This window comes from Grammomys surdaster, unplaced genomic scaffold (genome assembly GCF_004785775.1).
Source record: "Grammomys surdaster isolate TR1022 unplaced genomic scaffold, NIH_TR_1.0 138, whole genome shotgun sequence".
Taxonomy (NCBI): domain Eukaryota; kingdom Metazoa; phylum Chordata; class Mammalia; order Rodentia; family Muridae; genus Grammomys; species Grammomys surdaster.
Window position 1 is genome coordinate 3622184 of NW_021604596.1, and position 12071 is coordinate 3634254.

The following is a 12071-nucleotide window of genomic DNA, read 5'->3' on the forward strand; positions in this document are numbered from 1 at the left end:
TACTTTGTTTCTTGCAGTAGCCAGATACTTGACACAAGTAATTTAAGGAAGGCTTTCTCTTTGCCTCATGGTTTTAGTATATAGCCCATGAGTGTTGCAAAGTCATGGCAGCACATTGCTCCAAGGTAATGAGAGCTGCTTGGCCACATCTCAGCACACTGACCAGGAAGTAGAGAAGGGGGAATGCTGGCACTCCGATAGCTTTCTCCTTTCCCCTCTGTAATCAGTCCAGTCCCCACACCCAACGGATTATGCTTGACCCACCAACAGGGTGGATTTTTCTTCCACAGTAAATCCTCTCTGGAAACACCCTCATAGATACACACACCCAGAGGTGTGTCTCTTACAGGAATCTAAATCCAATCAAAAAAGATTGCTCAACAGGCTCACACCACCAGGGAGGTCTTGGTGGAATATCTCAACAGGCTCAGACTGGCAATAGTAGATTTGCAGTTTTCCAAGCAACCCTAGAACCTTGAGGCTCAAGACGGTTCCTGACCTTAGCAACTTGCCAAGGTCTCAGAGGTACCAGCAACATGGGGATAATTTTGCCTGGCCATGCTGCATAACTCCTGATTCCCTGACCTCTATCTGTGGAGGCCTTAAGACTCGCTCAAGCATGTTGCAAAATATGTAAATCAAGCCCTAGTTTTTAGGGTTGCTAACATATTTCATCACCCAAATAAAAACTTTCCAACAAGAAAATTTGGAGAATATGGGATTAAAATAAAAACATGATTGTTTTTCATGTTTTCATAGAACTTGACCTCCTAGGTAATATTTTTCAGTTTAGACTGTGATTTTCAGAAAGCGATCTAAGTTTGCTGAGCCTCCATTTTCTCTTCTGAGAAATACTGATGCCCACTCCAGAGAAGGTAGGGAGGGTGAGGGCATAAGCTTGAAGGCTCATGCATCTACGACATGAGGAAACATCCACAAATCTGAGTTCCTGTCTCTCATCTCTTGTGTTTCTTTCAAATTTCCTTCTGGGTCATCAGATCACCCTCATTTACATCTGTCTTTAAAACTGACTTTAGCCTTGCATGAAATGGCATCAGGTTATCCACTATGGTGGCACTCCAGGCCTAGGTACGGCATCAATCACAGCACACACGGGGAGGCTGTGTCTACTGAGTACTGCTACTGAGAGGCTCCAGGCTCCAGCAACAGCTTTGCTTCCTCCCAAATCACCAGGGATAAGTGTAGCTCAGGGCTCAAGCAAACATCACGGGTGTATCACCACCAAGGAGGGGACATGGCAGCTCCTGATGAGGAGTCAGAGGTCTCACCACGCTCTCTAAACCTTCACTGTGCCCAGGCTTTCTAAGATAAAACCCTGGGCTTAGCATGGAGAATCTCCAGGCACTCCTCAGATAATCCATGTCAATCCTGTTTTAAAGGTTACCATCTGTGACATGGTCACCAGTCCAAGAAGTACAGCCTGCACACAGGAGAGGTTTTATTGCGCCTACAGTGACAATAAAGCACACTATTCAGCATATTAGAAAAACTCGGGCTTCACAAAGACCACAGTCACTGTTACCAGTTCCATCTGCTCAGACGAATACAGGGAGCTTGGGGAAGGGACCCACAGGAGGTGCAGACCTAAGGGCTGACTGTGACAGGGTGCTGTCTTCAGCTTCCCTCAGGGAACTGTGACTGAAGCTCTTCACAATTCCCCGGGGAAGACACACTGTGTGTTGCTGCTGCCTGTCCTCAGGTTAGTACCCTGACTCTCCTTGGCCACATGAAAGATGCAGCTCACAGGTACTAGCTGGCATTACAGAGATCAGGACAGATGCAGAAGTGGTGACCTCAAAAACTCACTTTATATTTGGAAATCTCCTTCTACCCTCTCTAAGACAGTTTTCCTTAAAAAGTCTGCTGTTCTGTAGATGACTTTTTTTTTTTAAATCTTGGAAATTTTCTAATACTCCCATGAATAGACTAGTTTAAGAAACCCCTCAGGTTTGTTACAGAGAATCAGACTTGACCAAATTGTGCTTCAGTTAGCAAATGAGTCTTAGGTGAGCCTCTCTTTCCTCAAGTCTCACTTTCCCTCTCAGCTCCACAAAGATGCTTTGTCTCCCTGATGGTTCTGTGAGGAGGTGGGGATCCGAAGTTAACACAGCAGCAGTCACCACTCTGGGCATGGGGATTAGAGTCCGTTCTGCCTGACACATCTGTCAGTGGGTGACACTGAGAGTCGTCGCAACTATATAGAAGATGATGAAATCGCTGGCTACCTGGAATGAGATTTCTCTGACAAAAGGGTCCTTAAGGATTAAAGTTGCTTTAAGAAGCCAGTAAGTTTTGAAAAAATATGACACATGAATTTCTCAAGTGATGTAGACAGGGAAATCTTCTCTCAGGAACTGGTGTGGAAAAAAAATTTCATCATTCAGACAACATAGAAAAATGCCCTGTCTAGACAGCTCAGGCAGATGAGGTGTCGAAGCACAATTATTTCCAGCTTATTGGAAGGCAAGTCTCTCATCGTCCATTAAAAAAGAACAGTGATTCACCTCTTCTTGTTTCTGGGGGTCGGGGGAAGGGATCCAACCTCCCAGTTCCCTTGTGTACTGCTTATCTTGATGGTAACCTAGGAGAGGGCCAGGCCCCACCCATCGCTAGTTACAAGATAGTCGACCCTCACCTTGCTCTCTTCTCTCCCCTCTTCTGTCTGCTGAGGGACCCCAGTCATCATGGAAGAAGTCAATAGTACTCTGATATATCCCAGTTTCTTGCTAATTATTACAATCTAAATGTGTAGTTCAGGATTTTAAAAGTACAAATGGAGAGAGAGAGAGAGAGAGAGAGAGAGAGAGAGAGAGAGCAGATAAATTCACAGCATATTAACAGGCATTACTTTCTTGTTTACAAATTGATGGGCTGAATTCATTTCTTCACTTTTCTGAACTTTTCAAAATGGCAATACTAATTTCTCTTTATTTTAAGAAACCAAAATGGGTCCTGTCTGGCCATAGATAGACCCAAGGCCATTGAAGCTGTGTGATTACACTTGCTCCAGTGACTTCAGAAAGCTTTTGTGCCTGTTCTCCCTGGCTAGTAAAGTTCTTTTCTGAGCACATGGGTCAAGCCCACCAACAGAATGACTCAGGTCCCCCTGTGGGTGCTCAGCAGTAGGAAGGGCAAGGTGGCAGATGTTAGACAATTGGAGGTGGTTGACTGGACCAGCCTCTGTTGGAGCTGAGGTGGCTTCCAGAGCGCTTGCTCAAAGATCTACACATAACACCTCATGGCATCTTCTAGAAGGTTTGCAAATCAGATGGGGCTGGACAGGTTTCTAGGAACCCAAGCATCTCACTGCTTCTGTGGACTCTGTGAGCATCTGGTCAATGTGAGGACAGAACCCTCCCCCACCGCTTCCAGCTTTCCCTAACTCATGGCCACAATGGGTTCCACAGAGGACAGATCTGTCTTCCCAGTCTGGAACTGGGAAGAGGGCATGTGGTGATTAGCTAGTGGAGCCCTCCGACCATGGCTCTTCTCTGTCCATGCCACCCTGAAGGAAGGAACTGGGGAGGGCATCCTGTCTTCCCGAGGCTTGGGTGGCCTTTGGCACATGCTCAGCAATGCCTTTAGCTCCACCCTAAAGTTCTCATTGAGCCAGCAGTAGATGAAGGGGTTATAACAAGTGCTGCTCATGGCAAACCAGTGGAAGGCAAAGTAGAGGGCATTGTTGGTGTGAATGGCCTTGCTGGACAGGAGGAGGACATAGCAGTTGAGGGGGAACCAGCAGAGGGCAAAGAGGACTACCACAAGTACCAGCATCTTCACGGTGGTCTTCTTCTTGCGTCGCAGGGCGAGGTACTGCTCTGTGGTCACGTCACCGATGGTGTTACAGAGCCACAGCTTCTTGGCCACACGAGCATAGGCCACTGAGATGATGAAGAGGGGAAGTAGGTAGAGCAGGATGAAGGTGGCCAGGTCCAGGTACTTCCAGAAGAGGTCAGCTGGCTCTGGGAAGTCCGGCAGGCAGAGGGAGCGTACAATGTCCTCACTGAGCCGAGAGAGAGGAAAAAAGGAAGATGGCTGCTATGGGTGGGGGAGTCAGTACTACCACTTCCTATGGAGGAATGCTGGCCTCCCTACGTAAGGCCTGGGCAATCTGTCACAGTCTTCTTGGTACTGTGGCCTAATCATCCCATCATGCTTCAGTTTCTCCATCGAACATTTTATAGAGGCCAGGAAGACTCCAGACTCTGTGTGCCCTGAACCTGGCATTATCCCTTGGACATGGTGAGTCCATGGATAGTCAATGAACAAATGAATGAATGAATGATGAATGAATGGACCAATGAAGGAATGAAGCAGCAATGTTTCTGCTCAGGAAACCAGCTCTTTCTTCATGGTCAGTTATCACCCCAAAGAACGACCATTAGAACAAATGGGAGGTCAGGAGAGCAGGTGGTAAAGTACACGTGCCTCGCCGGGTCTAGGCCTCACTAATTTCCTTACACATTCTGGAAAGAAACAGAGGAAGGCAGCTGCTTCCCAGTGGAAAGCTATAAGATGCCAAAACCACTCAATGTTCCCTCCTTTGGTTCACCGTTGGTGAATACGTACTGCAGGTTTGTAGTGTGGAGGTGGAGTTAGGGACCAACTCAAAGAGATCATGAGTTCAAAATGAGATAGCTCTTCCTCCTGTGCAGTCTGCCGTGGAGACAGGCTGTTATAAAGTAGACTGTGGTTTTCGTTGTTGTTTTTAACTGAGTGTTTGAAAGAAGGAGTTTCTCATTTGGTAAGAGCATATGTTAAGGACCAAACTGGGCAGTGGGGGAGATAGGGAATCCTGCCTCAGAAGCATATACTCATGCCTATTTTCTTTCTAAGTTCTGTGAGACAGGAATTCTTGCTTATTTTTAAACAGGGCCGAGTGGGCATCTGTGTGAGCATACGCCCCCTGGTGGCAGAACCTGGTAACTACGGCCTTGTCCTACAAATAGCCTAGAAAGCAAGGTTGGGTTGAAAAGAGACTCAGCATGGGCGAAGACGACAGGATGAGAACTGGCAAGAACAGCTTATGAGGCAGGTGCACCTGACAGCAAGAGTCATATCCAGAGGGGGCCTCCTGTTTAGTCCCAGTGACTGTAGGCTGGGTCTATTCTGGAGAAGGCCAGCATGGCACTCTCCCTTGAGCCCCAGGCTACTCCAACTAACACTTCTCACCTGTACTTGAAGGTAAACAGTTTCTGGCAGATAGCATGTGGCAGAGAGAAGAAGGTAGCCATGACCCAGATGACAGCAATATAGATGACACCCTTGGTGATGGAGATCCGGGGCTTCAAGGGATGCATGATGACCTGGAAAACATGTGAGAGGTCCCACAGCTGAAGGTGAAAGCAGGTAAGAACCAGGTCCCACTTATCAAAGGGTGAGCACCCTTTACACCTCTTAGTGGTGCCTGCATGGCACTAGGCAGCCGGAGAGTTAGAGGGAGGTCACTCTGACCACAGCTCAACTCCAGGGATGGGAAGAGGGTGTCATGTGGACTCTCTGGCTCCTGGAAGTTCCCAAGGCCTCTTGCAAGTCAAAAGAGCAGGGTGGGGTGAGGAGGAGGGACTCAAGCTCAGCCCCACCTCCTCAAGGCCTGACCATCTTTCTCTGGCTCCAGACCCTGGACAGTAGGGAGGGTTCTGACCATAAGGAGCAATCTCTTGTCACCCACTGCAAGAAGAGTGGGTGGATGATTTGATGCCACCCACTAAAGCCATTACTAAATTCCAACCCACACTGATTTCCACACACTTAAAAGGGAACCAGTATCACAGACATGGGGCCAAAATGTGTCTTGGAATTGATATTGTGCTCCAGCCAATCAACTCTTCTAAGAAGCTTAAATAATGGTAGAAATTTAAAAGCATTTCCACTTGTGAGTCTAGAATCTGGGGCAGAGGTACCCCAGATCTCTGATTGAATTGGTGGAGGCTAACGAGAGGTAAGGAATAGTTGTGTGCAAGCTTTCCTCAGCTGCCCATGACACACCTTCACTATAGGAAGACCTGATTCTAACATGATCAGGGAATATAGTGAGCTCAAATTTGGGCAGTCCATCCCTCAACTGATGTGCAAATTCCTTCAAGAACACTCTTTTAAAGTTGTCGCCAGATGCACTTAGCTGTGGCTGGTGACATGGGACGCTGTGTCCTAGGGAGCTCTGTCCACTTTGAACATTTATTTTTATTAGAAAGTCATTCCTCACGTTGAATGGGGCCTTTGAGTGTGGGTCTTTGGAGCTAGTTCTCTATTGCACCATATCGTGCCTCGTGGGTCATCTCAGAGCAAACTAGATTCTCTTTAGCTTGGGGATACTTGCTTTGTGGGTCTGTTTAAATCATCACAGAGCAGGACAGTCAAGTGATAAGAGCATGATCTTGGAGCCAGATAGATGTTAGACCTAATGTGGCCATCTTGTCCACATGATCATGGGAAAGTGTGTGCATTTCTGAGTCTGTTTCCTAATTTTTAACATGGTCTAATCCAGTGATTCTCAACCTGTGGGTCATGACCATCAGAAAACACATGATTCTGATGGCCTTTTAAGCTGAGACACTGCTCACCGGCAAAATTATAGTTATGAAATAGCAATGAAATAATTTTATGGTTGGGGGTTACCACAACATGAGAAACTGCATTAAAGGGCCACACATTAGGAAGGTTGAGAACCACTGAATATTCAGAAATACGTGCTTATGGATTGTGGAGTTTGTGTGTGCAATATACCTGGCCCAGAGTTGGCCCCTTGCAAAAGGGATGACCTTAGAATCTCTTTGAGTTCCTACCACCTATGGGCTACTACCGAAAATGCTTACTCCGGTGCTACCAACCCTACCTGCTCCTGGCTTGTATTCCTCCTACACTGTCTGGGCCAGAGACTCTCCATATCCCACCTGAAGCCTTCTCTGACCTGCAGTTATTTGCTTCTTTGTTTCCATCCGTGATTTTCTGTGTTTGCTTTTCTACCCCCAAAGTAATTCATTACATTCAGAGACAGGAACCAGCCGAGAGCCTTCCTGTCAACAACCAAGTGGAAATAACTGTTTGCAACTACCAAAGGGTTTAACATTCCTCATGTCCTTGCCCAAACTGATCGACAAGGAGACAAGCACACACGCTGGCAGCGAGGCTGAATGAGTCACTGTCCTGAGAGTATTCCCTACAGACCATGATGGTAGTATTCCCACCAGGCAGGCACAGACAGAGAGGGGAGGGTGATGCTGGGGACAGGTGCTCTCACCTGGTGACGGTCCACAGCAATAGCTGTCAGGGTCAGTGCTGAGACATGTAGAGAACAGTACTGGGCAAAGCGACTGACATGACACATGCCCTTCCCAAACACCCATGTGCTGTTCACAAATCGGACCTGTGGGTAAAATACAGACGTTGGGGACAGACAGAATCAATAGGCCTTGACTGGTACCAGTTCACCTCTCAGTGGTCTTTGAAGAACATCTCTTCAGGAGACCTCTCAGTTCTCCCAGCCAAGAAATCTTCCAGCTACTGTGCCATGGACCACATGGCTTTCCCCAGCATAACCCATTTTTGTTCATTCAGTCATGGCCCTGGGCCATCAGGTATCAGGAGAGTTTGGGAAGAACACGGGCTCTGGGCTTGGCATTCTACCTCTATTTATTTCTGCGCAGCCTTAGCCAATAAACTCTTTTAACCTCAGTTTTCCCATTTTCACAAACTGGCTTCAAAATCTCTACCTGAAAGGCTTATTATAAACTCTGTAAAGATGGGAGAAATTGCTCAGCAAATTGTTAAAAGGCGATTTTTAGAAATGGGAAGCTGGCATTTTTAAGTGTAATAAAATTCTTTCTTGACTGAATGGAACATGGCCTTGTGGGAAAACATGTCCACTGTGCTTAGAAGATGTGTGTGTGTGTGTGTGTGTGTGTGTGTGTGTGTGTGTGTGTGTTCCAAATCAGAGCCCATACATACTGTGTAAGTGATCTACCACTGAACTACACCCCAGCCTCATGTCTATGCCAATATTGCAGCTGATCAGCTGGGACAGAAGAATCTGGGAAGGTGAAAGTTACAGTGAGAAGATATGGGACCCTTGGGGAAGACAAGGTCCTCCCACAGCACCACATAGGGCTCGGTGCTTACACAGGCCTAGAGCAGCTCCTGTGAGGAATGGCTTGCACCCAGGAGAAATGGAGCATCAATTCTGACCAAGGCATGTCTGATCCAGGGAGGATGAGCTACCAGGTGGGAGTGAAATGGGCAAAGGAAGAGATTGTCAGCAGAGATGGAAACAGCAACTCAGCTGGACAGAAGTACTCTTACTACCTGGATTCACAGCAGAGGTTCTGTCACTTCCTACTGTCGTCTTAGTGGATGGGAAGGTGAGAGACGGATCAGAGAATGGGCCAGTCTTGAGGACACACAGTTATGTCTCTCATTGGTATCTGAAGAACATCCTCTCTGGCTTCCCAGCCTTCCCAGCCAAGAAATATTCAGTGCTGAAGCGTAGAGCACACTTTCCTCAGCACAGCTCACGTACTCCCACTTTAGGGTTTCTGAGCCTCCAGCCCTGCACATGTGAAGCAGGCTTGCCATTTCACACGTGGTTATAAAAATCATACAGGATAGAAAACAGGTGTAGGGTAGGTACAACATGCCGTACTTAGCCTCTACAGTGCCATTATGACTGCACAAGGGGGAGTTTAAGATGAGCAAGAGCTTACCTGTGTGGAGACGGGGATAAAAGCCATCAACCCTGGATCAGGGTCTGTTGGGAACCAAGGAGTGGGGTGTTTGCAGGGTGTGTATACAGGAAAGTTGGGTCGAGTCTGGCTACATCTCCACAGGGAGAAGAAGATCCAGGGGTTTGTCCTGGGACTGGGAAGAACCATTGAGGCTACAAAGCAGGGCATCTTCAACCTGTCTGCCTCTCACCTCTGATCAGCAAGTGAGCAAACCTCCCAGAAGGTGGGCCATCACCACCTCCCAGAACCCACCCTCTTCTCTCTGGATCTTGCCCTCGGGCTGTTCAGGTGGAACACTGCTGCTTGCCATGAGACTCACCCAGACAGAGGCTGCAGGAAACCTGGCCCAGCCTCTCTTTCTGACCAACCCCAGCTTTTCCCAGCCACTGTGTGCTCCCTCAACACAAGGTGAACTTCAGTGGCTCCTCTTTTGCTCTGCCTGCTCCCTCTGTGCTGTGTGGGAGATCTAGCTCTTGCAGAGCCGTTGCAATGGCATATCCTTTTAAAAGTCTCCTTTGATGCCCTGGTGGGTTGGAATGAAGGCCTGCCTCCTTGGGCTTCACTACACTGTCTGCATGTCTCTGTCATCAGAACCATCAGCAAGTGTTTGTTATTGTCTCAATGATCAAGGTCAGTCTTCATGTTGACTTCAGTGGGCACAGTGGCTAGGAAGAGGGGCCCAGGAGGAGGTTACTGTCACCGAGCAGCCAAAGGCAGTGCCTCGCCCAAGTGGGAAGGCTGTGGTGAGCAGGCTGAGGGATTTGAAGACCCTCCCTCCCAGTTCTCACAACCTGTGTGCACAGGGCAACACCTTGGATGGATGGATAGAGATAGATAGATAGATAGATAGATAGATAGATAGATGATAGATAGATAGATGATAGATGATAGATAGATGATAGATGATAGATAGATGATAGATGATAGATAGATGATAGATAGATAGATGATAGATAGATTGATAGATGATAGATAGATGATAGATAGATGATAGATAGATAGATAGATGATAGATGATAGATAGATGATAGATAGATAGATAGATAGATAGATAGATAGATAGATAGATAGATAGAAGTTCTAAAGGAGCTTGGACTGGGAAGTTGCCATGGGTGGGGTTCGAAGCCCAGCGGTTACAGTTTGTCCTATAGGACGGGCAGAGAGTCCCTTCTCACAGGAGATCCCTGGGGCATTCAGCTCTCAGTCGTCTCAGCTTCTTTGTCCCTTCTTGTGTCTACTGCTTATCTGACCCTGCAGCCTGGCTCTGAACAACAGTGACAGGATCAGACCCTGGAGTCTTGCAGCTTACAGCCAAGACCCACTCCAGCTTGCCTATCCTCTGATGACAAGCCAAGGGAGAAGCTACGGAGAGCCATGATGCAGCTTTTCTAAGCATCCAGGAGGCACAGAAGACTACTGGGAAGCTCTCATGTCTTGGCCAGTGCCTAGAGGACCCTGAATGACCACTGATAGGTTAGTATAAGCTGAAAGGCAATAGGACAAGTTGGTGTCTTGGAGCAGTGGAAGCAGAACGTGGGTCAAGAGTATCCGAAATCCCTCTGGGGCCTTAGTGGACACCAGTGAAAAGAGCAAGTTCTCCTGGCTCTGCAGGTAGCCTTGGATAAGGACAGGGTCTCTATGCCTTGGTTTCCTTATCTGCAAAATGTGAGTATGTTCTTATAAGGAAGAATAGGAGAATGAGGATCCTTTGAAGATGGAAGATTTAAAAGGACCTCACATGGGCCAAAGTACTTACAGTGATCCATCTTTTTGTTGTCTGTCAATTGTTTGTATGTGAGAGGTAGACAGATAATGGATAGATGGATAGATAGATGGATAGATAGATAGAAGGTACATAGACAGATTCTGCTTGGCTAATAGCGTTAATAACAAATTATTCCATAAGGTGAAAAGGGCATGACTCCACTGTAGAGATAAGCTGTCTGTAACTGGCATTGCTCAGCCATACCCTCACTGTTTCAAACCATCCATGGTCACTGAGGGACAGAAGCAACATCAGTAACACCACGTAGCAGAGGCCCAGAGAGGGAGCCACTTGCATCCCCTGCACAAATGCCCCAGCCCTCACAGCACAAGCCTCACACTGGGGCTTCCTATCAAGCCACAGAGGGAACACAGCTTAACCCACTAGCACAGAGAAAGACATTTCAGAATCCACTGACAACTAACAGTTGCACCTCAAATGACCCAGCAGCAGCACCCTATGGGTGGGAGGTGGGTTTTCCACAGGCTGAAGAGAGGGTTAGGATAGTAGCCTCTGCTAACATTTCAGGGGCCTGATCTACTGTTTGCTACTTCCAATCGCCTGTGACCAAGGAGGATTAACAGAGAATGGTTAGTCCGTTAGAGCCAACTGCAGGTGCTTGACTCTACCAGCTGCAGAAACTCTGGCTTGGAAATGAAGGGGAAAAGAAAGAGCAAGGGGGAGACAGAAATGGAAGGAATATTGGTTAGTGACAGAAGAGAAAGGAGATTCAAGGATTAAGACAAGAACACAAACTAAGGCTGAGGTGGCTAAACAGAGAAGGTGAAGGAGTAGAATGGGAGAGCCTGGAGGTGGGGAGGACCTGGACGAGACAGAATGTTGGGAGGAGAGAGGATAGAAAGATGCTCAGGAAAAGAGTCTGAGCCCGGGAGGACCTTTCCTTACCAAAGTGAAGGGCGTGTTGAGCAATGTGATCATGATGTCTGCCACTGCCAGGTTGACGATGAAGAGGCTGGTGGCTGAGTGCATGCGCTGGTTCTTGAAGATGACATGACAGACCAGGACATTGCCGAAGAGCGAGAAGATGATGATGAAGGAGTAGGCTACGATGAGCAGGGCTTTCACCGTAGGGTTCTGGGACTCGGCCCCATAGCGTCTCCTGCCCACGAAGTTCTGCCAGTCAGAGAAAGTGTAGTTGGCCCAGAAGTGTGAGGCGTTGGGCCCGGTCAGGGCTGCCTCCATGCTGGGATGCTCAGTGACGACCTGCGGTTGCTCAGTGGCTCGCACCGAGGACAGAAGAAAGAGAAGCAGGACAGAAGGGACCGTCATGTCCAGCCACTGCAGCTCTGGGCACAAGGGCCGGACTCCCTGCCGGGCTCGGTGCACGGAGGCTGGGTGCACGGAGGCTGGGTGCGGGGCGCTGAGAGCACCGGGCTAGAGGAGTCCGCACCACAGAGGGAACCTGGGGCTCGAGGGGCACGGAACACAGAGGGAGTCCCGATCTCCGAGGGAACCTGGACAGCGCCAGGTTCGGACTCGGGAGGCAACCGAGATCCCCCGGGGAGGCGGGGAGGGATCGGGACCGCAGAGAAAACTCCGGAACG

At 48.3% G+C, this 12071-nt stretch overlaps 1 protein-coding gene across 2 annotated transcripts; it reads right to left on the bottom strand.

Annotated features, from left to right (window-relative positions):
- Window positions 1–3399: 3399 nt before the first annotated feature.
- Gpr83 (G protein-coupled receptor 83) lies at window positions 3400–11796 on the bottom strand. 2 transcript variants are annotated; one of them, XM_028763315.1, is made up of 4 exons: window positions 11413–11796; window positions 7262–7387; window positions 5194–5327; window positions 3400–4024 (listed from the first exon to the last, which is right to left on the bottom strand). In XM_028763315.1, the coding sequence occupies exons 1-4, from the start codon at window positions 11794–11796 to the stop codon at window positions 3400–3402; spliced, it is 1269 nt and encodes a 422-aa protein (XP_028619148.1). The 2 variants fall into 2 exon arrangements, with proteins under 2 accessions (XP_028619148.1, XP_028619149.1); XM_028763316.1 differs by lacking the exon at window positions 7262–7387.
- Between the last annotated feature and the right edge of the window lie 275 nt (window positions 11797–12071).